Source organism: Centrocercus urophasianus, unplaced genomic scaffold (genome assembly GCF_019232065.1).
Source record: "Centrocercus urophasianus isolate 14NV4802_14NV808 unplaced genomic scaffold, USGS_Curo_1.0 seq_17, whole genome shotgun sequence".
NCBI classification, from domain to species: Eukaryota; Metazoa; Chordata; class Aves; order Galliformes; family Phasianidae; genus Centrocercus; species Centrocercus urophasianus.
Genome location: NW_024884722.1, coordinates 12028844 through 12054709, shown reverse-complemented (window position 1 = coordinate 12054709; position 25866 = coordinate 12028844). Strand labels below are relative to the sequence as shown.

The 25866-nt window shown below is 45.1% G+C and overlaps 1 protein-coding gene across 8 annotated transcripts in view; it reads left to right on the top strand.

Annotated features, from left to right (window-relative positions):
* The window catches only part of WBP1L (WW domain binding protein 1 like), a 49384-nt gene that overhangs the window by 13328 nt on the left and 10190 nt on the right, over positions 1-25866 (top strand). For 3 of the 8 annotated variants that reach the window (XM_042818038.1, XM_042818037.1, XM_042818044.1), the window contains one exon: positions 22265-22367. In XM_042818038.1, coding sequence (XP_042673972.1) covers positions 22265-22367 — 103 coding nt within the window. Of the gene's footprint in view, positions 1-250; positions 510-13584; positions 13773-14394; positions 14681-22264; positions 22368-25866 lie in introns of those variants that run through there. The other 5 variants (XM_042818041.1, XM_042818042.1, XM_042818043.1 and 2 more) reach the window with 5 other exon arrangements.

Here is a 25866-nt window from a genome sequence, read left to right as displayed (position 1 = left end):
CTAACTCAACAGGACTATACGTTCTCCAAACTGTAGAGAGCTTGAAATACTTCAGTCCTGTGGCTTCGCATAGTGCCGTAGTTCATCTTTTTGGTTCCTTTTTCTGAAGCTGGCAAATCCTCTGCTAGATGTGTTGGGACATAGAAAGCCTTGTGAATCCCTGCAGCCAGGAGCCTGAACTGCTTGCCACCACCTCCTGCTTCCCAACCTTTTCCTGACCATTCCCTGAACGCTGTCTGGCTTGTTACAGGGACCAGATTGGCAGCGTATCAGGAATCAGTATCTGGAGTCCTTCAGGAAAGAAGCTGAAGATGCTGAATTTTGGTGTCCTGATTGTTAGAATCTGTTAGCAGAGACCTCCAGATGTGAAGAAAAGAGATGTTAAAGCCGGTACAAGTATTCTCTTTCTTTGTGCTCCTGAGTTGAGACATCTGAGTTGGCTTCCCTTCCCCAGAGTGCTGGGCAGCAGCCCATGGGAAATCACTGCTGGCTTCCCTCAGTGTTTTGAGGTACAAAAGGTATTTTATAAGGTATGAATATGAGGGGGGGAAGAGGGAGGGAAATAAGAAGATACTTAGTGACATTAAAAAGACCAAACCACTCACAGGATTTGAGCTGTCACTGTGGCATTTTTGACTGAGTTGTCAGTGTCTTGCGTGTCTTATTAATGTCTTTATATGTTTGTGTTCTGCAAGGATTGAGGAGGGAACTGTCTGTCTTAGGTCAATATGGAGCCCTGGCAACCGGGGAGAAGCTATGAGTTGGTTCACTTTCGTTCCTGATGCTGCTTATTGCTGCTATTTCTGACTGTCTCAGAGACAACTGGTCAGTTATTTATTACTTTCCTTTTAGAATATTCTGTTACAATGAAGTGGCTCAGAAGCGTTGAGGGTTTTTTGTTAAATGCTGATTTGCTTTATAAAGGCACTATAAAGTTTCGGTCTTAGCTGCAGTGGGATACCACAGAACAACTTTGGTCTGTCTTTTACGTTTCTGACTGTTTATTGCTGTGATTTCAACCAGAAATGGTGCGTGACTAGAAATCAGAAATTATCATCCATCTTTTTGCTGGAGATTAAAAATGGAGAGCTACTGAAGTGCAAAGGAAACCTCTTTTTATTTTTATTTTTTTAAACTGAGTCATGGCGAGATTAGCAAGCTGCAAGGGAAAATATAAATCTGGTGTTTACTATAGTTAACAATGAAATCCTCCTTTTACAAAAAAGTATCAGGGTGAATTACGCTTTCAGTCTCCTTGCTGCTGTGGAGGAGTTAAAAGGAACATTATGGGTTTTTTCCATCCTTGGTTTGGAATGGGGATAAATTAAAGGAAGTTACCCATTTGCTCTGCTCATTTTCTGAAGTTTGCTCCGAAAAACATGGTAGTCATCTATAATTTCTAACTCTCACAAATGGTGTTACAGCTTTGTATCTGTTTTCCTTCATTATTGACCAATCACTGAGTCATGCAATATCCAATTTTGAAACCTGTGATCTTTCACTTAGGTATGAATTCTGATACATATGTAGACAAACACCGAACTAGCGTGAAAAAACATGTTGAATCTTTTGTGTTGTGTAAAATAATAGATGTTATCTACAGATATTAATTACTCTGCCTCCACTTCTGATACCATAAATGTTATTGAGGGAAAATAACAGAAAATAGCGAGGCTTTGCCAGACATGAAGTTCAGTGTCAAGTGAACATGGACCACGAGTCATTTGGAGTCCTGATTCTGTGTTATTTAAAGGCTATAATAGGTGTTACAGAAAAAAGAAAAAAAAAAAAAAAGGCCTAATGTTAAAAAAATTGTATTTTTTGAAAACAGATGAAGTAGATTGCAGAAGAACATATTTGTCAACAGGAAATAACCATCACTTAAGAGTCATGTAGGCATCCAGCATGACTGAACAAGACTGTAAAGAATGAATACAGAACATCTTTCCTCTTGCTTTTCACGATGTGCAGAGGACACCTTCTCTCATGGTTTTAAACAGCTGTGATGTGTTTGCAGAGTCTTGTTCCAAGTCTTCATGCTAGGCTTCTGTGACACAGAATGTGGACCGCAACTAGTGAAGCTCAATGAAGTGGAAAGCCATGGCTTTTTCAGTCTTGGTGTCAAGGAGGTATTTAGAAATTAGTGAGACTTGATGTAGATCACATCAAACATAAGAATTTCAAGCCATTTCAGAATAGGCTTCTGTTGTGCTCCACTTTATTGAGCTGTTCCATGCCATGAAGGACGTTTTGAGATTGCGTTGATCAAGATAGTACCGTGGGTGTGTTTGTCTTCCAAGGAGAAGAGTGAGGTCAGTAGGAATGAATGCTGTGCTGCAGCTCAAACTGGAGAAGAGATACTTTGGTGTCCTGAGAAGAGCGTATGTCACACTTCTGCTTTGGGGCATGGTTTAATATAGCAGTCTTAATGTCATGTGCCAAGTGACTTTCTTGTCTTCCTTGTTGGGCTGCTCTGACTGTTCAGGTGAAGTTCTGTGCTTTGTCCTCTACCTACTCTTCCAGGAGAGGATCCTTTCTGTTGCTCCAGCATGTGCTCTTCAGCCTTGCCTGCTGCATCCTCTGGCTCAGAATTCCCTACCACCACGTTGCTTCTTGTAGATGTAGCCCGATATCTCACCCTTCAGAATGCTGAAGGCTTGGTTTCAGATCACCTCCACGTGTTTTCTGGATGTGACAAATAGCATGGAAGTCGTATGGATATTGGGTATTTGAATGTTCATATACATTGTGCTGGGAATGAAGGCAATCAGAAAGGCAGCAGACTGGAAAATCCCTTCTGTACACTGTCTGCCAGTTATCTGGATAAAATTGAGATGCTCTCTTAACCCAACTCTCCCACTTTTTGGGTTAGGTCCATTTGTTTGTTCAATGAGTGAAGAGCGTGTTGTGTATCAGAACAGGTGGAGAAGTGGGATGGCTAAATACACTGCTCTTAAAAGCCCAGAAGAGAGAAAATCGGCATTCCCACCATTTCCCGCATCTTCTGTACTACCACAGAGACATCCCTTATAGGTGGATGGCAAAACTTTTCTTTCTTGGTCTTACTTCCTTTCCTGAGTTTAACCTTTCCTATGAATTGTCTCTCTCACTAAAGTATATTGACAAAATCTTTATTTTCTTGATTTTTCAAATTTGGTTTAAAAATTCTTGAGTGAAGCTTGGCAAACACTGCCTTAGTATGCAAACAGTGGGGATGGAAGAGGGGAAATAATTTGGCTGTTGAAAAACTACATATGGGAAAGTCACATGGAGCTTTCAGTGTTTTATTTATAATTCTGGAAAGGCCTCTGCTAATTTGCAAAAGTAGGAAAGACCAAATAGTGGCTTCTGGAAAGCAAACAGCTCGATTTTTTTCCATGAGTATTTTTAACGCAAGTATTGACTTCACAGCTTGTAACACTCTTTCCTTCTTACTTTTTTTTTTTTTTTTTTTTTTTTTTTTTTTTTTTAAGCTTAAGGATGTATAATTGACTAAACTAACATTGCAATGAAAATCTTAACTCTTGCATCATCTTACTCTTTGAATTCTGATTGTGAAGCCATGAGAGTTTTGCTCTCATTTAGCACATATATATTGAGCTTCCAGAAAGGTAACTTGATTTACAGTAAGCTCACCCAATGGGAACCAGATGATTTTCACATTTGTCTTTTGAAGCATTTCTTTCAAAATCTCTTTTCCAGGAAAAAAAATCAAAGCACAACAACCCATTAACTTAACCATGCAGGACCATGTAAGCAAGCACTGAAGCCTTTCAGCTTTGGTTGTACCTGTGAACAAACATTTCTGAACACTGGTCCTTGGAATGATTCTACCAGTTAATGATGCCACCTTGAGTTTTATACTGGCCTGATTCTGAGCAGTGTTTCACTGGTACCGTAAAACAGCTGTCTTATGTGAAAATGAGGGAACAAAACAAATGGAAGAGTGGTGGTAGTGGGCTGCGTGGGGGCTGCAGCGCTCTCCTGCTCGAATTGCTAAACGTGGGTAACTCTTCACAGAATGGCGTTTAAGGTTACATTTGGAGCCATTAGGTTATAAACAGTCCACAAGATATTTTGCATGCTTCATGTTAATATTCCTCCGAAAGTCAAGATTCCCCAGGGAGAACTGAGAAAGCGCACCAAAAGGCATTTTCAGTCATTGAGGTTTATCCACAGCTTCCTAGATCACTAAAGCTCGACCCTCTCACGAAGAAGTTATTACAAAACAAACTTTGATACAGTTCTCAGAGTGTTTATATGTTAGAGAGGGATACATTGGTGACGCCCTTCCCTTTGGCTGCTGGATTTTTATATTTTTGCTGGCTGGCTGCAGATGTTGATTACAATTCAGAAAATCTTTAGGGCTTGAACTGGGTAAATTTACTTGATGTTTCGTTTTCAGTCACGCGTTTTGATCCTTTACTGTGTTGGTAAAGGACTTGGCAGAGGTGTTCAGATCTTGATAAAATGTCTCAATCTGTGCTGTTGACTACAGAGAAGAGTTGGTCTGTGTCCGTTTCTGTTTCTTAATACCACTCACTGAGGAGGATCTTGGGCCCTTCTGGATGACACCAGGGCATTTCTAAGATTGCTGTCCCACCATGTGATCTTTTGCCAACAATGAATCTGTGTCTTCTGTGCATGAGTGGCTGTTTTATGCTGGGCACAATCTGTGTATAAGTGGAGCCATGGGGACTGTCCTGTGTTTGTGAAGAGTGTCTTATGAGCATTTCCTACCTTTACCAAATGCTTGGCCTCTGTAGGGGTGTTCCTTGCAGGTCGGTCAATCTTGGGCAACAGCCTGACATAAAAGAAAACCTGTAGAGCACCAGCTTATTCTTCAGAAACTGATCTTATTTCAGATTGCTGTGTTACTCTGTAAAATACTGGGATCTGTAGACTTGGCAGGAGGCTTCAGCAAGGTCTGGGCTCTCTGTCAAACCCTTGACCTCAGTTGACGTGTCTCATACCTGAGGATGGAACTCACAAGGGACATTCTTGGTATGTGTGTGCATGCAAATTTCTTCCAGCTCATCCAGCTGAGAGAGACCAGGAGTACTTGAATCGGGATCTGGTGAGAGCTGCTAGAAGTGGCAGCAAGACTTGGAAGTTCTATTTCACTGAGGAGCTTCTACATGTACAAAAGATTGCTTTGTAATTTTATTTATTTATTTGTTTGAGTGAAACATTGCTTGAATTTCCCAGGAATTTGGAGATGTTTTTGACAGTCGCTTATTTTTCCTCATGTTGACCTCAGCTCAGCATGAGGTCAGACTCGACAAATACTCTGCTGGGTGCTGACACTTTAAAAGATAGTTGTGTTGTCAGTTTATGCTGAATTCACTGCACAAATGGGGTACATGTTTTAAGCAGTCTGACATCTTTTTCTTATGCCACATCTGATTTTTAAAAGGATCTTAATTTTTATTTTATCTTCTTTTTTTTTTTTTTTCCCCTGATGTTAGAACCAGCTACTAAGTTCAGTCTCCCAGAACTGGAGGGATAATAAAGGCTTTACTGTTTTTCCTTACTTTTGGTCTTACAATTATGTTGCAGCTGATGAGGAATATTCAAGGCTTAAGAAAATGTTCTGAAAATATGGAGTCTAAAGATTGATGAAAAAAAGTGAAAGTATTAATCTAAAATTAAATGAAAAAGGTAGAAAATGGTGGGGCTGCTGAACTTTGCCACTCAGCACTAAAGGATGACTGAGGGAATGCGTTGCTTATGTTGCTGAGTAGAGAACTTTGTTTGGGATTAAATTATGGTACAGTGAATTCATTAGGTGACTGGAATTTATGCAAGGGAGTCATCTGTGGAAGTGATGGGATCCTGGAGAGGTCTGTTCTGCTCTGTGCTAACAGTTTGGGAGGTAGAGCACTTGAGATAAAGGCTTGCTTTATTTCTGAAGATGGGAGAAGAAATAATGTGAAGCCCGGCAGCAGTCAGTAAAAAATGCAAGAAGAGGCAAACAGGGAATCTGAGACTTTAGGATGCATCAGGAGTGCAGCTGTTATTGCAAAACACACATTTTTTTATGATGCTGTAGTAGAGGTGTCCTATGCAGATCTGTTATTGTACTCTACTAGTAAGTGATATGCACAGTTTGGGATGCTGTATTTTAAGAGATGTTTAAGTTGGATATTGAAAAGAGAGTAAAACTAACATTTGGTCCCTATGGTCTTTGAAAAAAGTCTTCTGAAAGCAGTTTGAAGAGTAGGACAGCAAACACTGGTGCTTTAGGTATGTTGAGTCCTTCCTGGAGTAATGTGATGGACTGGGGGACTCCTGAGAAGCCTTCCCAGCTGATGCCTCTAGGATTGCATCTCGTCTCTGAGCAGCCCTGACATGAGAGGCCCAGATGGCCATGTGGAGAAGGCTTGGCACTGTGGGTCACCATGTCCTCCTCCAGCCCTGCTGCAGCCAGGGGAGTGCTCACCTTATCTGCTAGTGGAATAACAACCACTAATGGAAATTAGCTGGGATAAGATAATGCCCATTAAGGCAGGTTGTGCTGGTCAGTGTTTTGTCCTGAGATAAAGCTGAAATGAGTTTGTAATTACTGAGCATTGACTTTTGTTTAATAAAGCATATTTGTGCACGGGAATGTACTTTGATGCCGAAGGAGTGACCCTACGGATAGCAGGACGGTATGAAGCAAGACAGCAGGGTGTCCGAGGTGTCTGCCCTCGGAATGACAGCGCTGCCTGGCTTGCAGGTATGCGGCCCAGATTGAGAACCTGGCTGCGATTGCAGGTGCCACCAGTGCTTCCAATGCTTGAGCGAAGTGCAAACTGCGTAATGTCAGCGCTGGAACTCGATCCAAGGGCATGGCTTCCTGCAGGCTGCCTGCTCCTTACGCAACACGGCTGTCCTGGGGCAGCAGTGCTGCTGGGCACCCACCCTAAGTACTCCCAATGGGTGTTCTTAGAGCTCTGCTGCCGAGATCTCGAGCAGCTTTCTGGCACTCTCCATGTTTTACGCTCAGGGAGTTGCTGCAGAAGGGCACAGCTGATCGTGGGAGGCATTGAATTTGCTTTGTGTGCTTGAATCAAAGCAAGTTGGTACCTGGAAACCCACGTTCGCATGCTCTGTGCTTTATGTAGGTGATGCTATCGGAGGGCTTTCCTGGTTGATGCGATCCCAAAAGCTCTCCGCTGTGGTTGGCAGAGCAACAAAGTGTGTAGGATTTTGGGGGGCCATTCTTGTCATTTGACAACGCAAGCCAAACAGAACCTATGCTACTGGGGGAGAAAGGTTAGGCTTGCAAGTCCTGACATAACCCCTGTCTGTGAAACGGCAGAAAGACTGGAATCTGTACTTAAATATATACTGTGTTGGTTTATTTATTCCTCATTTTCTGTTTATTCCTCATTTCAGAAGAAAGAGATGAGTTCGCCTTTCTTCTCCAGGCACTCAGAGAGCTCCTTAACGCAGTAATTTGGGATAGAGAAGATGAGCATGTATTTAAGATGAGGCTTTCTGAAGTGGTTTTTCCCCAAAGTTTCGTGTTTTAAAAAATTTCTAACAGCAGAGGTTAAGATCTGATAGCTCTCCTAGTGTTTTGTCTGGTGATTTAAAAGTGATGGCTTTAATACTGTTGTGCTGTGATCTCTTAAATGCTTGCGGTATTGAGCTTTCTTAATAGCTAAACTTGTGGTTTCCTTTTATTCTTTGCTTTGGTTGTATGAAGATACATGTACACAACCCTTAGTGCTCTTTCTTCTGGAGAGCCAGCAGTGCTGCCTTGTACTGGTCAGTGGGAAGCCTTCCCTGCCTCCTTGTGCCTCAATTAAACCCATTGTTTGTGGCTGTGTACCGCGATGTGTGATCCATCACCCACCAATCGATGGGTGGAGGTGCTGCTGCAGAGCCTGGGTGCCAAGTCTGGGGATAACAGCTGAAAAGCACTCTAGTGCACATCTGTAGGGCAGTTTGAGGACGTTCCTTTGCCTCAGCACAGCCTCTGTAATGCTGCTCGTGTTACATTATCGAGCCATAATAGCAGGGTGCTGGGAAGGAGGTGGCTGCTGATGTCTCTGTTTTTCCTGAAGGACTTCCCAGAAGATCCCTTCTTTTCACAGAAAGATATGTGCTGTGGAGTAATGGTGCTCTGCTGGAAACAGAAACTTGATTCTTTGAGCTCAATTTAGAAAACCTCTTTATTGTATAAAAAAGAAAAAAAACAGCTGAGGAAAACAGGACTGCGGGGACTTCTGTGAATTTGTTCAAGTTTTGTCAAACTTAGGCTCTGAAAACACCAGTGAACTTTAGAAAGATCTGACCGGGTGTGTAAGTGACAGATATCCCAGCAAAGCCTTATGCAGTGAGAGAACCTGACAAGGCACAGAGCTGGTTAAATGGCCAATTAACTGCACCGCGTCTGAAGAAGGACCTGAGCATGTCTGCCATCAGGTGCCCGTTTGACAATCATCGCTGAACAATTTTCTCTGGCTAATAAGAAAAGTAGCAGAGGTCAATGCTTCCTAATATGCAGGGATGCCATCCCTTCAAATTGCATGCCCCTGTAGACGTGCAATTACAGATTGCACATAGCATGTACTTGCATCCGTGTGGGTGTTTGCCGTGTCACTGCACCTACACCTGGTGTGTGGGGCCGGGCTGTGTCTGTGCAGCAGCATTTTGCAGAGTGGCACTTGAGAGGGGGGTAACAGCATAGGGACTCGTGACCTCTCCTGGGTTTTGACTCCCTGCCCATGCTGATGTGATGCAATTCAGCTGATCTCTGACCCTCTTCTCCTGCTCCAGACTTCTGTCTTTAGGCATATCTTGGTGATGAGATGCCACATAACCTTCTTTGTTTTCAGTTCTCTGTTTTTGTGAGAGATTCTTTTAAAACACATTTGCAGGTAGAGAAAGATCAAGCCCTGCGTGATCTGCAGGGCTTGTTCCTGTCGTGGTGTGGCCCAGCAGCAGCAGTGCTGCATCCCAGATAATTGCTCCATGTCTGTACCTATCTTTCTTATTGAAGACTCATACGTTCAGACTGTCTGCTGGCATAATTGCCTTAGACCCTGCTGAAAAATTCATCTCTTAGGACCCCGGAGGGTCATTTGGAGCAGCATTATTCCATGAAGTCTAAAGGCAATAGAAGAGCAAAGAAGGAAAGTAACCTTGGAATCGATGCTAGTCTCCCCAGCACTAGTGCCGTTAGCTTTGGCAAATCCTTTCTCAGCAATAAAGCCAGCTGCCATTTTGGCATCAGGACAAGCAGACTTGGCATCAGCCCCTCTGGCACCAAATGCACGCTTCGTGGGAGCTGGCATCAGCGGTGTGAAACAAGGGTAAGACCCAAGGGAAATGCCAAGCAGACATGAGATGAGCACTAAAAATAGCGAGTTGCTGTCATTTGGAGAGAAAACAAATAGCACCCCTAAGAGGAGGGTGTCTTGAGATTTCCATCAAGGTTATGCTGGTAAGCAGCTAGCATTAGCAGCTTTGGAACAATGCTGTCTGCTGTGATGATGTGACCAGAGGCCAGGCACCTGCTGTATTTTTGGTACCCACATGGTACAAGACGCTAAAACAAGAACAGACTTACCGTCTTGATCCCACGTTTGGGGGATCCTATTACTGTCTGCACTCTGCCTTCAGCCTGCTCTGGAGCATGGTGTCTCCTCTTGAGCCCTTACCAAAGGTCCTGTTTGCACACACGAGCTGAAGGAAAACAAGAGCAGTGCTGCCAACAGCAAGAAGCCTGGCGGGCGTCCCTGCAGCACCCCGACAGGCCAGCCCTGCTAGAGACGGCTTGTCAAATGTGTAACAGCTGATGCCCTGCCCTGCCCTGTGCTGGCTCTGAGGGAGGAGTTGGCTTTCCTACGATTTCATGGCCCACTCCAAACTAAAACTGAAGGGTGCCCAAAAGCTGGAAGCACGTGAGGGACAGAATTGACCCTGACTCCACTGAAGCAGGTAATGTCATCTCTAATAAGGCAATTCTCTTTACTCCCCTCCACCTCAGTGGCTCATGACTTTAAAACTTTTTTTGAGGCCTCTGGGCTTGCATAGCAGGCCTGGGTATGAAACAGCAGTCATACAAAATAACCATGCAAATAGTCTTTGGCGTTACCACATGTTGGCTTGGCCGCAGCTCTGCTGCTGGGAAGAAGTGCCTGCTGGACCTGTGGCTATCATTTTCCCCTCCTCAAGAAAAAAGCAGTGGGAAACAAGGTCACTGAGGGCTGACAATTTCAAGCTGTGCTTCACAAAAACTATTTTGGTCCCAGGGAAGGAGCCTGAGCTTTTCACTGCCGCTGCTCTGCCATCAGCTGAACAGTGGGGCTGGTGGTGGGGCTGGGACAGCCTGGATGAAGCCAACTTCTGTCTCCTCTGTTGTGTGGGTGCTGGGGAGGGCTCCTCTTGGGCATCCCCTGCCCCATCTCAGCTTCCTGCCCTTTCTTGTGGCAGCTTAATGCAGAAAGCAGCTTCAGAAAAGGGATTGCTCTCCACCACACTGAGCGTGTTTTGAAGGGCACAGCCTCTTCCTCCCTGGTTAACCAGTTACTTGGAGACAAAGCGCAGGTGACAGCGGTGAGGTTGAAAAGCAGTGTCCCTGTTTGCTTATCTAGACTGAGTAAAGCAGCAGAACTGTCTTGTGCTTTGAAACCACCGAGCTGACAGAAGCGGCAACAGGCTTCAGGGAGAGGGACCTACCCAAGAAGATTCTGACCACTGTAAGCCCCTTGTGCTTTCTTTCGATTTTCTTTCGATGTGCACATCAAAATGTATTGATCCAACAGGTCTTTGTGCTTCCTTGCGTGTTTAAATGTATTGAACAGTCTGGTTGTGGCACTGGCTCACAAGTCAGTTTCCACATGTGCAATGTGTTTTGCTGGTGTTGCTCTTTGTTCTTTCTAGCAATGAGGAAGTTGGTTTGGCCTGGGAAACATTAAATACAAGTGACTTTGGTGTCCTCGTTTTGTCTTTGAACTGCATACAAACTGGAGGGGAACCCAGTTTAGCCAGTTCCAAAATAGTGCCAGTAGACACAAAGGATCTGGAAGGTTTATCGGGACCATTTATCCCCTAAGCAATAGAGAAGATACTCTAGGTGCTGGGAAATGCTCAGATTGGCCTGTTCTATTGTCTGGAATTTTCTAAGACTATTCTTTGAAGACAGAACCAGTGCTACACATTACAAGAATCCAGTGCACCCGCTCTGTGTTGGAAAGCTGTGATCCTTGCTGCTGTGTCAGAGTGGGTGAGTGGCCCTTTGCTCTTCAGGAATCGGTGACCAGTGGGCAGACTTTGCAGGCAGAAATGGTCTGCAGGCAGCTTTACACTGCCCTTCTGTTCCAGTACTGCTCATCTCCAGATAACTCATCCTGTTTTTGCTAGCAAACAGATCCCTTTAGAACTTACTCTGTCAAAGCAGATGGAGCTTGGTTATTCCTGGATGTTATCTTACTGAAAAGAGATAGGGATCTGCCTTTATGTCTTCCTATACGCTGTTTTTTTCCCCCCTTTTTCTTTATCCCAAAGCCATCTCCAGGATGGGGAAAGATAAAGTCACGCTCCTTCAGGTTGCTGCTTTCACACATTGTTTGAAGTGCCTGGCAGGTCTGTGCAGTCTCAGTTCTAGCACCCCAGGCTGTGGAATGACTAATGGAAGCAGATAGCTGATGCTCAAGGAACGGTGCTGTTAAGAACACAAAAATAACAGTGTCCTGTGGTAAATGAAGGAGCTCTTACATACAATTATTCCACCTTCATGGTCATCCTGTGTATGTATAGCTGCACTATCTGATTTTTTTTTTAATTTTTTTCCCTAGAACTCTGATATTGAAGTTTGAGGGCATACTACAGACTACCCAGGTTTACTGTTCCTCCAACAGGACTCCAGCAGTGAAGCCACTGAGACTAACATTGTGCTTCAGGCTTGACAGACTGGAGCTGCACAAGTTTTTTGTTCCGATCATGTTGTCATATTTGGATCATCTAAAGGTCAAGCTATCTTTCTGAGGGTGTCAAAATGGATAATGTGTCTTGCTGGGTTACTAACCCGCTCACAAACTTGTCCCATTGAACACTGCAGCAGTTCTACGGTGGGCCAAACAACTTCCATTGCCTACCTCAGTAACAATGTAAAGCCTAAGTCTGTGTTGGGTTGTGAAACTGTCACGGAGCATCCTTTGTGCATCGTGTTTGGGGTGGGTGGCATATTCAGGAGAGCAGTCCTACTGATGAGTAGAGCTCGGGCTTTTTGTTCCCTCCTTCCCTCTAAACTGCAGTGCAATGCACTCTGATGTGCTGAAAAGGGTGGCTGGTGGCTGCCTAAGCAAGCAGATTTTCAAAATAACGTTGATCCCTTCACATGTTCTCACTTCAGCCTTGACTTTTCAGAGCCCTCACGTGATTTATTTACAGAGAAACTGTAAAAACTTGTGTTTGCTCTGTTTGTTTTATCTTTGATAAACATGTGAGATATGTGGCCTTGCAGATGTTAAGCTCCAGGTTCGCGTGAAGGAAGTGAAACCCATGCTGAGCTGTTGCTTTCATTAAAATAATAATTATTTCAGCTCTGCGCGCTCACAAGCAGAGGGCAGTAGAAAATTGGAAGGGTTTTGGAACAGATGATGAGCAGATGAAGGCTTTGGGAAAGGATTTTGCATTAAGAGGAGTAGGAAGATTGATATCTTTCACAAGAAGTTAGCTAACAAGTACAGACTAATGAATGGGTGAGAAGATGGATGGGGACTTCTGTTCCCACCTGGTAATATTATGAAAGTCAGATTAGAAGGTGGTGAATTCACTACAGAGAAAAGAAACTGTCTGTTCATAACTGCTGCTTGTGAAGCTCATGGCTACTAGACAAATCGTTGGGGTTAGGGCTTCAGGTTTAAGAACAATAAAAAAAAAGAGGGTTAAAAAAAATAAATGATACCTTTTGGAATACTCAAAGCAATTGCAATGGTAAGGAGAACCTATGTTTTTTGAAAGACAGTGTATCGATCAGGAATCAAAAGGGATGAGCTAACTTGCCCAACTGCAGAGGCTGTGAAGGATGTTGCTGCTTTTCCACTAAGGCCTTCATGACTTGTCTTAGTTCTGGGATGAAACTGCCTTTTGAATAATGCTGGAGAAGAGCAGGTTGTTAAAGCTGGATTGCCTCTGAGTGAGGCATTCGGAAGTGGCTGCATTGGCTCGGCCCCGAGATCTGCCCAGGGCCCTCTGGCAGCAGCCAAATCGGGTATTTCAAAGGACAACATGAGGCCACAGAAAGCTGCCCTTTTATATCATTGGTGTTTGCCCTCAGAATTGGAAAAGCAAAGGTTGAAAGTTTAATCTAGGAAGCACAAGAGCTGGAAAATCCCGTTGCCTAACTGATGGTGGTTCATGCTGATGTTTTGTATCTTTCAGGGAATTGCTGATATGCCTATTAGCAAAAACGGAGATATGCTTACTGTAGACAGCAAGTCTCTATGGTGGCTTAAAGATAGTGAAAAATAGATAATATTTATGACATCTTTACAGCCTTATTGTATGGGTATGCCCAGCAGGGTTCTCGCTTGGGGCTGGGAGGTGGTGGCAGTGCTCAGGGAGGACTTCTGGCTTGAGGACAGCGAGTACTGCTTCTGGCACTGCTGCAAACTGCCTGGTTTCAGAAGTTGGAGAGGCCAAAACCAAAGGGAGTTTCCTCTATGCTGAACGTTCCCTGTGGTGCTTGGTGGGGTGCTGGCCCCTACGGGATGGACGAGGACAGCTGCTCATTGAAGAGACGCCCAAAAAATAGAGGCTGCTGAGTGTAGGTAGGAAAAGGAAGTTAAATTTAGATTACCTTCTGCAGTGTCATCTCCCACCTCAGTGTGGAACTTGCTGTACTCCTTGCTGGGGAGAGAGGATAAACAAGAAATGCCATCCTGCACACCAGATGATGAATTTGTTTATAAGGCTTAATTGCCCCTTGGCACAGCAGCGTGAAATGAGCTCTCTTAGAATTAGAGACCGTTGGTGGGTTGGGGCTGGTCGTGCTCTCCCTGGAGAGAGGGATTAAAGTGCCTGCTGTCACCTGTCCCAGGGCACCCGATCCCAGTGGCAGTGGAGGATCACTGCCCACGGCTCTATGGGGCCAGGGCTGGGTGGGGACCTGAGAGGGCTCAGAAGCTGTGAGGACACGGTATGGGACCGTCTGGAGATGCTCGGATGAAACCTGCTGCTCACCAAACAGCGAGAACGTTCAGGCGTTTAACCTATTGTGGAGGAAAAAGCTCTTTTGCTTAGCGAGCTGTAGTTCCCAGCGGGGACCTGTCGGCATCCAGCTCGCAGAGCCCGGCCTGCTGCCAGCGTCCTGCACCGGCGCTGCAGCTCCTCTGCGTTTTCACCGGCACTGCCTCAAGGTTCAGCTTTTTTTCTCTTTGCTGTTTGTTTCAGAAGTGCCCGACCTGATGTCATTTCCACCCCGGCTGGGCTGCGTCTGAGATATGTCACGGGGAGTGGGAGGAGGAGGAGGGGGAGCCAGCGAGTGCGCGCCGTGCCCCAGGACCCTGTTTACTTTGCATTCCCGGCCGAGGAAGCCCTGGTTTAAATAGGATCGGAGGCGCGGGCTGCCCACAGCTGAGGAGGAAATGCTTGCTGCGGGGCTTTAAATTCCTGCGTTCCCATGCGCGGGTGCAGAGGATGAGCCTGCAGAATGCCTTTCCTCTTGGGTCTCAGACAGGTAACCGGGCTCGGTGTGGTGGGCGCTGCTTGCTCGAGGCTGTAACTTGCTTTAATTTATTTTATTTCCCCTTCCTGCATTAGGAAATGATTTTCAGTTCCCAGAGCCCTACAGGAGGCACTTCCCCATCCGTAGCACTTACCCGGGGAGCACGGCTGCTTTTTGCTTAGTGAGGAAGGAGCAAAGCAGTTGTTTGGGGGAAGAAACCCCTGTTCTGGTGGTGGTGTGTAGGGCCACAGCAATTTGTGCCTGGTTGGTTTTTATAGATACTTTCCTTAGCCCTTAATATGAGATTGTGTATTCGGTGCCTGAAAACTTGTGCCAAACTTTCTTGCACAAGCAGTATTTTGAGTGTTAAACTGCGTTTAAAAGAGAAGCAAGTTAGGCACATGTGTATTCTCTCTCTCCCTCTCTTCTCTGTTAAAGGTCACCAAACAGAAAATGGCAACTTTTTGCTACCCGGTTTGGTGGCTTTTTAATTTTTCAGTGTGAACAAGGAGCTTGGGTAATGTCGTAGCTGGGCATGGAGGGGAGTGAGAAACGGTAGCAACTGGCCAGCTGCTCCCTGCCGGAGGAGAGTGCCAACTATTTGTTCTTGGGCTGAGGGAGAGCAAACCCTTTTTTTGGTCTGGGAGGCACGTCTGGAGGGGAATCTTAACTGTATACTCTCTCCAGCGCTGCTGGGTTCTGTAATCCACAGTAAATAGATAGTGCATGATACCAGTGTGCTGCCTGCAGTTTCTAAGGGGGCTTTAAAATTTCAGGATCTGACTGCAGCACGGTTGAAATCCCAACTTGCTGTTGTTTGGAAGGCAGTATGACTTAACATACTGCTGAGCAAACAGTGCTGTCTCATTTTCCTTATCAGTTCAGTTTTTGGTGAAATGCAGCTCCCCTCCTCCCTCCCTCCCAGCCTGCTGATCTGAAAACAGTTTTACATAAGAAACTACCCCTAGCACAGTGACCTTCTGTTGCTGGATGCAATAGCTCTAGCATTTCACTTGTCAGTACTCGGGGCAAAGGGGCTTTCCCTAAAAACCTGGGAACTGAACCGAGGAGGGAGATGGAGACACAAAACCTAAACAACTTTGGGTAACTCAAGTTGCAGCCAGCACAGCTGGCTTAAACACTGAGATTGCTCCAGTTCCACAGGCGTGTTTTTCTCTCAAGTTCCTTTCTTTAAATGAACCTTTTCATTTTGGGAGGATGTTTGGCACGATTGAGGTGCTGCTTAAAGTGCAAAGCCAGCAGTGAGGTGCTCTGCTGCCTGGTTTGCTTGCACTGCTCACAGCTGTTTATCTCGGAGTGCTGGATGGTACTTTTCTGTCTGCTTGCAACTTTTCTGCATAGATACAGAGGCATTTACAGGAAGCAGAAGAAGGTGTTGCCTCAAGAGCAGTTGAGCAAATCTCTCGACTATTTTTATCCACCGATGAGAGATCCAGTGGAAATGAACTGCTTGAACTTCAGTTTTAGATGAGGGGAAAAAAAGTATTTGGGGCCGTGTCCTTCGTGCAGATAGCAATAAGAAATTTCCCACTTCTAAAATGGGGAACAAAAGAGTTGGTAGTGAACAGTGCTGTTTAATTAAAAGTGTGGGAGGAATTCAGGAACATCTCGTCACGCATCCGCCTCTATTGTCTCTGCTGTTTGCGCTTGGACTGTAAACCCTGGGGTGTCAAGAAGGGCTCTGCTGTGCTCCTGTTCCAGGGCACCCCTCTTCCCTCGGACCCATGGCATTGCAGCATGACTGGACCCATGGCTGCTGCTGATGAGTGGTGGAAGCAGTATTTGGGTTTGGGTTTGTTTGTTTTTTTTTTTCAGTGGGGGTGATGTTTAAATGCCTTTGACGTCAGCACAAAGTGGGTGTCTGTTTAAAGCTCCCGCCCCAGGAAGCGTGGTGGTGCAGGAGCTCAGTGATCGTTTTTAAGCACATTTCCTCTTAGGGCTGCAAGTGGAAACTTGACTGCATCCTTCTGCTCCATTGCAGAAATGACAAAGGAACAGAAGGTTAAAGTATTGGATGCCCAACTTTTCTGATTTTTAAATTTTAACCGCTGGGTGGTTTTGGTGTTGTCAGCTGTTTGGTGGCGTGAAACACCCAAATACAACAGTCTCAGAGCTGTCATTTGCTGGAACTGGTGTTACTGTGTGACGCCAGCTGCAGCTGGGAAACTTCTGCTGGGGCATGAACACTTTCACGTGAGGTGTGGATATGGCAGCTCCCGCAGCCTGAAAGTGAAACTTGCCATAAACAAAAATGAAAGCAGCCCTTCTCAAAGTATACTCAAAGGTGTGTTGTCGTGTGTGGGAGGGCAGCCTTCCTTTAGATGGTTGGAGTATTTCTCTGCAATGAATGAGTGCTACAGACCGATTTGTTCTGTAGGTAAAGGTTGATGAAACCTCAGAGGTGCTGTGTGGGTGAGCATGGGCGTGTGTAGGGTGCCTTATGAAGCAATGCCTGGGCTTCATTTATTTTCAGCCCAAGCTGTCCATTACAAGGCGGGCTTACAGGGATCCGCCTGCTGTCGTTCTGCCAGGGGCCGATACCTGAGGTTCCTGCACATCACGGCAGTCAACACTGCTTTCATCTTCACCAAACTTTGGTGCTGTGTTCAGTTGGTTGCAGCTAGTGTTGGCCCAGCCCGATATTTTCAGCAGCTCATTTTGTGTTTGCCAAACAAATGCTGGTGACAGTGTGCTAAGATACCAGTAGTCACTTTTGTCACTCCGGGTGCTTAGGAGTATATATGGTTCTAACACTGCTTGCGAGTCACTCTAAATACCTGGCATTTGTGCACTTTCCTGCAGGTAGCAGCACTTGTTTGAGTTCCATCTTTTGCGGCTGTCCTGGCAGTGGCTGAGTACTGGAAAGCAAGGGTCTGTCAAGACTTTTTTAGTAGCTGCTTACTGCTGCGGTCCCATGAGAGCCATGCGGGCAGGAGGCCTGGCATAGCCAGAGCTTGTGCCCAAGGCCCTCTGATGCCAGCAGCACCGTGCCCCAGGGCGGGTGCCATCTTGGCAGGCCCCTTCAGCCTGCTGCAGCTCTTTTCCCTATGGCACTTGGTTCTTCACCCCTGGCATGCTGTTATTAATCCTCCTCTCTTACAGTCCAGCCGCTAATTGCTGTATGCCCTGACACATCCTGAAGCTTGGAGAGGAGAAAGTATTAGCGTAGGCCTAAAACCTGGCTACCCTGTCAAAGAGAGGAATGGCACGGAGCCTGCTGCCAGGAGAGGCAAGTCCAAGTGCTCTCCTGGCTCTCCGGATGCCACCGGGGCCAGGATGGATCGATGTACCCTGGCAGGGCAAATGACACAGAGGCCATGCACATGCAAGGTGCTCATATTTAAGGTAATAGAGGCTGGATTTCTGTGGAAAGGAGAGACAGAGCAAAAAGCTACCGTGGTTATTAGATCTCAGCAGTATCAGGCACTCCTGGTTTGAGTTACCTGGTCAGTGCCAGCTGAGGAGTCATCTTTTGTAGGCAGTTCATGCCAACTATGCACTTCTGAGCGTGGGCTGCGGTGTTTATTGCTGCTGTTGCACGTATTAATTTTCAGCTTGGAAAATAGCCATGCCAGTCTGGAATTTGCTCATTTTCATCTTTCTCCTTTTTGACATAGCAACAGTGTTACCAGGCCAGGTGCTGCTTTTTTCAAAGTAGAAATGTGTGTTTGGAAGTTCCTTGATTGTTTGAGTGCAGTAATACTGCACTGCCAGTCATTTCTCCTTTCCTTCCATTCCATATATTGGCTTCAGATGCAGTAAATCGTAGCAACTACAGGCATTAAACCCAACCGTTTAGTTCTGAAAACTGCTACAAAGTCAGGTTACCTCCTTGGTTACAGTGAGGGGCAATGTGGGCAACTTGCAGACTTCCAGGAATGCCTCCTGTCTTGATTGTGCCCCACGTTTTGACCTTTAATTTGTCACGTAGGCCTCCAGCAGAGGTCCAATACGGAGCTGGAAGGTGGAGAAGGTTGCTGGCACTTTTCCCTGATGCTGATGTTAGTGTTTGCTGTGGCTTCAAGTCTGTCATGTGCTGCTGCCTTGAGTCCTCTTATACCTGCTGCTTCTGGACATTTTAAGTATTATTTGTAAAAGCACTTGACAGCGAAAGTGTGCTCCCGGCAGAGTTGGCAGCGTTGTTGTGAGTTTATCACAAATGCCAATGTATTGACAGTAACAAAAAAGAGAGTAAAAAAAAAAATCATCATCTTGTGTTTGTATGGAAACACAGTTGCTTTACAAAGTTTGTGTACGACAAAGGAAAACTAATCCAAAACACCAGATTTAGAGTATGAGCACTCTCCAAGTGCGCCAAAATGAGGTCTTCCCAACTCGATGAGTTCCTTAAGAATTAGGATTTAACAAGTGGCTGCTGTTAGCCTGGGTGGGGGAATGAAACAGGCTTCAGTGCAGAGTCATCCAGAAATCTCTTGCCTTGAATGTGCATCAGAGATTCTCTGCAGTTTCCCAGATATCGGTGTCAGCTCTTAGGATAATGCCAGGGAGGCAGCAATGCACAGGCAGCTTCCAGTACGTGCTGCTTTGCAAGACAAAGCCAGTTCACTCCTTGAAATTAGCTGGAGTTCTCCTAGCTTTGCAGGAGGGAGATAAGGGATGGCATGTTCAGGCCTCTTAGTTGTGAAACAGGAATACTCTGCTCTGTTAGGTCTGAGCACACAGAGAACACCCTCATGTAGACACTGCTTAGTAATCCTGTCCGGAGGCATCTGCAGCTAGCTCAGCAAGGGCTGGCAGGAGGAGTGTGCCTGCACGGGCAACCAGAAGGCAGACAGTCCTTCTGCAGGGATGCCTGCGTCGGAATGCGATAGCCACTAGCTGCTGGCTGAGAAAATGCTTTAGGAAAGAAACCTTCCTGCTCGGTTGTTTTCGTAAGGCTATCTTAAAAAAATAAATAAAAATCTTTGTAGTACTTCAGTGTAAATTCCACTCTGCAAAGAATGATTTTAAATGATTGAAAGTGGTACTAGATGGCAGCTAGAAATGACAGCAAGCCAATGAAGTGTAAGTGTTCCAATTTTGCTTTTATAAGATTTTTTCCCTTCCCGAGTGTGTAATCTGTAATATTACAGTTTCAATCCTGTGCCTTGTCTGTGGCTGTTGGTGTGAAAGAGGAAGCACAAGCCCTTGTCTTGTTTCCAGGTGACACTTAGACTGTAGATAACTCTGTTACTGGTGTGTCTTAAGTAGTAACCCTTTGGCTGCTTATGACAAAAAGAATGAATGAGAGAAGGAAGTAAAAAGTAATGCGATAGTGATAATAAGAAATGTGCAGGATGGGATTTAATTAGGAAAAGAAGCCTAATCAATGTGCTTGGCAGTAGGTAGAGGGTTCCTGACAAGACGTGGTGCTGCTTCTTGGCTTGTGAAACAGTGGATGAAAACATACAGGGGCTCTTCTTTTTGCACAAATTATTCTTGACCTGAGAAGGGAGAGGAAAAGAGGCTGAAACACTTGATGCATATGAGGTACCTGTAACTCTAACCCAGTGCTCTCCGAACACTGGAGTTTCTATCTTTTTTTTCCCAAAGATTTGGTGCCTTTCCCCTTTATCTCTTTCCTGTGCCAAGATGTGTAACCTGACATTGGAGGTAGCTGTGCTCTGAGCAGGGGCTTGGACCACATGACCTGCTGGGATTCTTTCCAAACTAAATTATCCCTGGATTCTGTGAAACGCTTTGGAAGCAAGTTCTGGGTTTGACACGTGGAACTGAATCTGGCTGCAAGAAGAGCTCCCAGCCACCTGCTGGTCTCGATGCAGGGCAGCCGGCACTGCGTCCTGCGTGGGCTTTGGCAGCGTGGCTGGTGGCCAGCACCACATGGGCTCTGAAACCTGTGGCTGTCCGATCTGGGGGTGTTGAGAGCAAACTCTGAGCTCACTGACAGCTATGGGTGCTTCCATATTAGCAAGAAAGAGTATTTCTCTTGGTCAGAGTGTAGAGAAACTGACCAGTAAGCCTGAGTTCTGCTTCAGGTGGGAAAGCAGGATGTTGGTTGACCCTGCGTCTCCAAAAGCAGACAGGAGAGCCTCTGGAAACACTGATGTTGATACAGGTTGCTGCTGCCAAAAGACACCATTATGTTCCTTCTTGTTAGTCTTCTGAAAGAGGCAATGCAGAGTGGAACAAATTTTGGGAGGGAAAATAAACATAGGTGGTCAAGGACAGATCGGTTGTGATGCAAAGGGGATCCTGAAACAGCACCGTGGGACTCTGTTCTTCCGCCAGCCTCGCATGACTCATTTGCTAGTTCAGCATTGATCCTTGTGTGTCACAACTGTAAACCTCAGGTGGTGACTTTCTGGCTCGTGCACTATCAGTAGGATTGCAATTTTGCAATAGGAACTTAATTTCTCAATTTGGCTGATGTGAGAGCCAAAATCTATCACGTTCATCTGTTGCACTAACTCTGCAAAGCCAGCAAAAGTGAAGAAAAATGTAAATAAACCAATGAGAAGATAAGAGACTAGATGTTCTATTTTTTTTTTTTCCTGACTAAAATTACAATTTTTGGAATGAATAATGTGCCTGAAATGGAAAATGCTACGTTAGCTCTGCAGTGCCTGCTAAGAGTTGCTGTAGGCCACTGTGATTAGAGATGGAAAGCTACTCCTTACTCTATATGAGAAAGTTTCTACTTTTGATGTATGACATTTTAAGACAGAGGATGAAAGGTTTGCTTTAGTTACCTGCAAAGCAGATGTGCTTGCAACATCCATGTGTTTTAATAAGGTTTGTTTTCAAAGAGAGATGTTTTGTTTCCTAACTTCCAGGTTGCCCCACCACCTGTTAGAGATGTACACACCACGATTGTAAAGCACTTCTGTTTTCTTGTGTTTTGTACTTTTTCCCACCCATGTTCCCAGACTAGTAGGAAAATGAGAACTCCTGGGGGGGGACTGAGACTTCACAGCAAACTCCTTTTCCATCTTAAGTGTCCTGAGGACCTGCTGGGTGACACGGTGCAGCTGATTTGGCTCCGCTCCTGGACTACTTCGCTATTCCAGGAAGAAGTTTTACAGGAATGCTGATCTTGCATAAAGCATATGGCGAATTATGAGGGATTCATTTTAGATTGGAATCTTGTAGGAACATAATGTAATTACCATTCAGATCTAAATGAATCCAAGCAGTCTTTTCTCAGATCATAACGTTCTGTTTATGATGTGCTTCCTCCACTCAGCATTCAGCCCCAGTAACGCAGTGATACTGTTTAAAACAGAATAAATGACGGTCCGTCTACAAAAGAATGCCTTGTGCCCAAAGCATGGTAACTGTTAAAAGGAAAAACTGATAAGAAAACAGCATTGTCTAGATGCTAAAGCAATGTAACTCAGGAGTTATTTAAGAGAGATAATGGGTTTTCTTCAAAACTGTCATTTGTGGGACGTATTCTTTGCTGGTCCCTTGAAATGTTTTAATCTTTGTGTATTTTAAAATTTCCCAAGACCGTAACTTGTGACTCTTAAAATGCTTGCAGATTGCTGGGTAAAATAAATTACATTTCAGAAGATACTGATAAAACATCTTAAAAGTGTGTCTGTTTAATTTTAGGACAAGGAAACCTGCATGGGTGTCAACAATCAAAGTTACATATGTGAAACGGGCCACTGTTGTGGACAGTCCCAGTGTTGCAACTACTACTATGAACTCTGGTGTAAGTCCTTCTGTTTTGTATGGCTTCCCTTCCTAATCTGCATGGCTGTCATACTGCAGGTCTGGCTTGTGTCTTGGGAGTATTGTATTCAACTCTTGTTTTGCATTGCCATTGCATTTAACTGCAATGCAAACTGGAGTTGACTCAGTAAAGCAAGGGAAATAGGACTATTGCAATGAGCATTGGCCTTCTTTTGGGGAGTAATGGGGCTGTCTTCGCATGTTCATGACTGGAAATTTGTTGTTTGATATTCTTGCTGGTTTGGGCAATACTGGTCTGGACAATAGCATTGGATGTGACTGAGGAAAACACACTTAAGGGAAGATGTTCATATGCACAACTCTTCAGTTTGACACACACACTGAATTAATTCAGTATCTTTCTTCTTACTGATTCAGTATTTTTTCAAGAATGACAGTTTATATCTGATTTCTCTCATTAAAGTTGTCTGCTCAAGGAGAAGGGCCAGGACCTCTATTCTCCAAGGAAACATGGTGCTGGGAGCACAGCTCTGTGGGCAGAATGGGCCTGGGGCAAATTCTGTGAGCTGGCAGTAGCTGAATGTGGTCTGCTGTGAGGAGCATGCATTGCCCATCGCAGGCTCTCTTATTTTCTGGGCGTTTCTGCAAAATCTGGGCTTTAAACCTACCCACTTCTTGCTAATGGTTATGTGAACTTCGTGCTATGCGTGTAGAGAGCAGCAGGCAGGTCAAAGCAGGCCAGCAAGGCTGATAAAGAAGCTGAAGGGATAGGAAAGTAAAAAAAAATGCTGAAGCTTCGAGGCAGCCTTTGAATTGTGCCTGGGCTGACGGTGTCTTCCTTTCCCAAGGAGGAACCATGGAAAGTTGAACACCAACCTTGACTTGCTGCAGTACTGCCAGGAACCAGGGCTGTAAGAAGGCATTTGTCCTCCAGAAATTTGGAAATAAGGAACTCTGAATATTGTACCCCCATGTTAGAGACTGGTGCTATTTTCCTACTATATCCCGTGATATCCTGTGGTTTTTATGTAGCTGTTCTATGTACATAATTCCTCTGCAGTGCCAACAGTTTCACTTTCAAAGTAGTTTGTGGAAATGTATTATACATACAAAGAGTGTCACTTAGCCTGAATCTAAGGGCGGGAATAGCTGATGCTTCATCCTTTAATCTAGAAACATGCTTTTACTGAAGTGGCTGTAAATTAAGCAGGACTGTAATGGCCTTGCTGAAGACATGTTGGGTATCAGGGTGTTGTGCCTGGCGGTGTAAATACAAATGGCAGCAGCTGAGTGCTCTCTGGGCTTTCGACAGCAGCTTTACATTCAGAAGTCTCCAAGCAGTTGCGGGAATGTTTTGGGATGGGGTGGGTAACCCTGGGGACAGCCGGCTGGGATTTGTCTGGACCAAATGGGGATGCGTGGACAGAGCAGAGTTGGGAAGGTCAGACCCTGCTTTGGACTTGTGTGGGTGGGAATGTAGAGGAAGAGGCACATATCCAAGGGCTTAGATGCTCTGTGGCAAACAGGATCTAAATTGAGCAACAGCATGGAGTACAGCTGCACACTGATGCTTGTTGCAGAGTTGCCATGTTTCTCCCCTGTACGCCTTGAAAGAGGCTTAATGGAACTGCATGCAAACAATAGTCAGAACAACAGCCCCCTGCCATTCTAATGAACGGATGTTACTTTAACTGTCTTTGTTTTCTCAACATGGCACAGGCTTTTAGATTTGACAGTGTCTGACTGCGTCACAAATGGTTTTGGAAGGTGAAAACAGCTTTTGTTATATGAGGAAGCAGAACACTTCAGGCCTCTTTCTAGGGCAAGCACACAAGCTGCTTTGAGATCATGGAATGAGCACGTTAATGGCACACACTGATGAATGGTTCCTTGGGGGAAATGGGTTTCTGTGTCGAGTTTCACGTTCCTTCTGCATTGTGGAGAGCATCGTACGTGGCTCTGAGACAAGGGCAGTAATGCAAACAGGAGACCTATTCTCTCAGGCTTTCTGCAAATCCGGGCAAGTGCCCAGCATCGATTTGCAGCTGGTTAATGTTTTCAGGGCTTGCTTTGCCCTTATGTTTGTCAGGAAAAGGTCTCTGGGATGGGGGTGGAGGTGCAGGGAGGAGCACGTCCTTTTAAATGAAAACTCGTGTTGTAGAGCGTGCCACCACAGCTTCAGAAACATTCTCTTGCTCCAGAAATTGTGGAATATCTTCAGTTTATACGTGTGGTGAGGCATCCTTAGGACTTTTGAGGTGAACAGCAACAAGAATATATGCAAATAGTCTTAATAACAAGCGAGGAAATAGATTGGCTTTGTTGAAGTTAATAGTACATTTTGGTTAATGAACAGTGAAGTCAGCAGCACCTTTTAGGTACAGCTTCACACTTGTGTTGTAATTTGATTTTAGCCAGTGTGTGCATGCACTGAAGTAACTATTTTCAGAAGTTTCTCCTTTGCTCAGAAGCTCCCCTGACCACCAGTGCCTGGAAAAGGCCTTCTTGCTCGTCCTGTGAAGTCCTGGATATTTTACTGCTTAGTGGGGAGAAACAGAGGAGGGTGGCATTTGAAATGGAAAAGAAAACTCGTCTGGCTTTGTTGGCTCTGCCTTTTGAAATGTGATCCTGTCTTGCGGCCACTTGGAGGATTTCCTATAAAAAGGATCATTTTTTCCCTGTTTAAGAATTTGAGGGAAGTTTGTCTTTGAAAATGGCTGATCTCAACGTTTCTAGACAGCAAGTAAGGTTATGGTAATTATAAACCAGTCCTTGAGGGCTGTGGAATAGGATGCAAAATCAAGGTATTATTTTGTTACGGGGTGGAGCGGAGGAATGGAGAACATGATATGCCAAGCAGGTGGACAGCCTGTGTTTAAAATTAGATAACAGCTCAGTTCAGATTCCCACCCATCTCTTATTAAAAAAAAAAAATTACGGCTCTGTGTTGCCAAATAATAAGATTATATCCAGGTTTATGTTTGTAGGACTAATACATACAGGTCCTATTAGTTCCTAGCTGAAGTTTGGCAGAAGGTAGCCCATGATGTGCAGAGGGTGCTGCAGGCACCGAAGAGAAGAGGGTTTACAGTTGCGAATCCCCACCTAGGGGAAGCTGTCCTTGTGGCTGGTGGTTGCACATTTTAGCCTAACAATTTCTTCAGGCTCCCCAGAGAGGTCACAGTACCCAAGGAGGAGGAGGTTGTGGTCTTGGGGCAGCCACTGGATTTTGCTTACAAGTAGTTTTTGTTCATGTCCCTTATGATGTGCTTGTGATTTACAAGAGTTTTCTGTTGCTGGCCTTTGTCCAGGCCTAATGGGTGTTTTGATGCAAAATGTTCCAAAATGGCACTTTTGATGCTAGAAGAAAGGAGGTAATTGAGGACTGTAGTTACTGTGTGTTGCAGGTTAAGAATTAAGGCTCAAATGTTCCAGATTTTCTGAAGTTTATGCCTATAGTGTGGTTTGAGAACCTAATCCAGATCTCCTGACATCCATCTTCGTGTCTCCCTTACCCT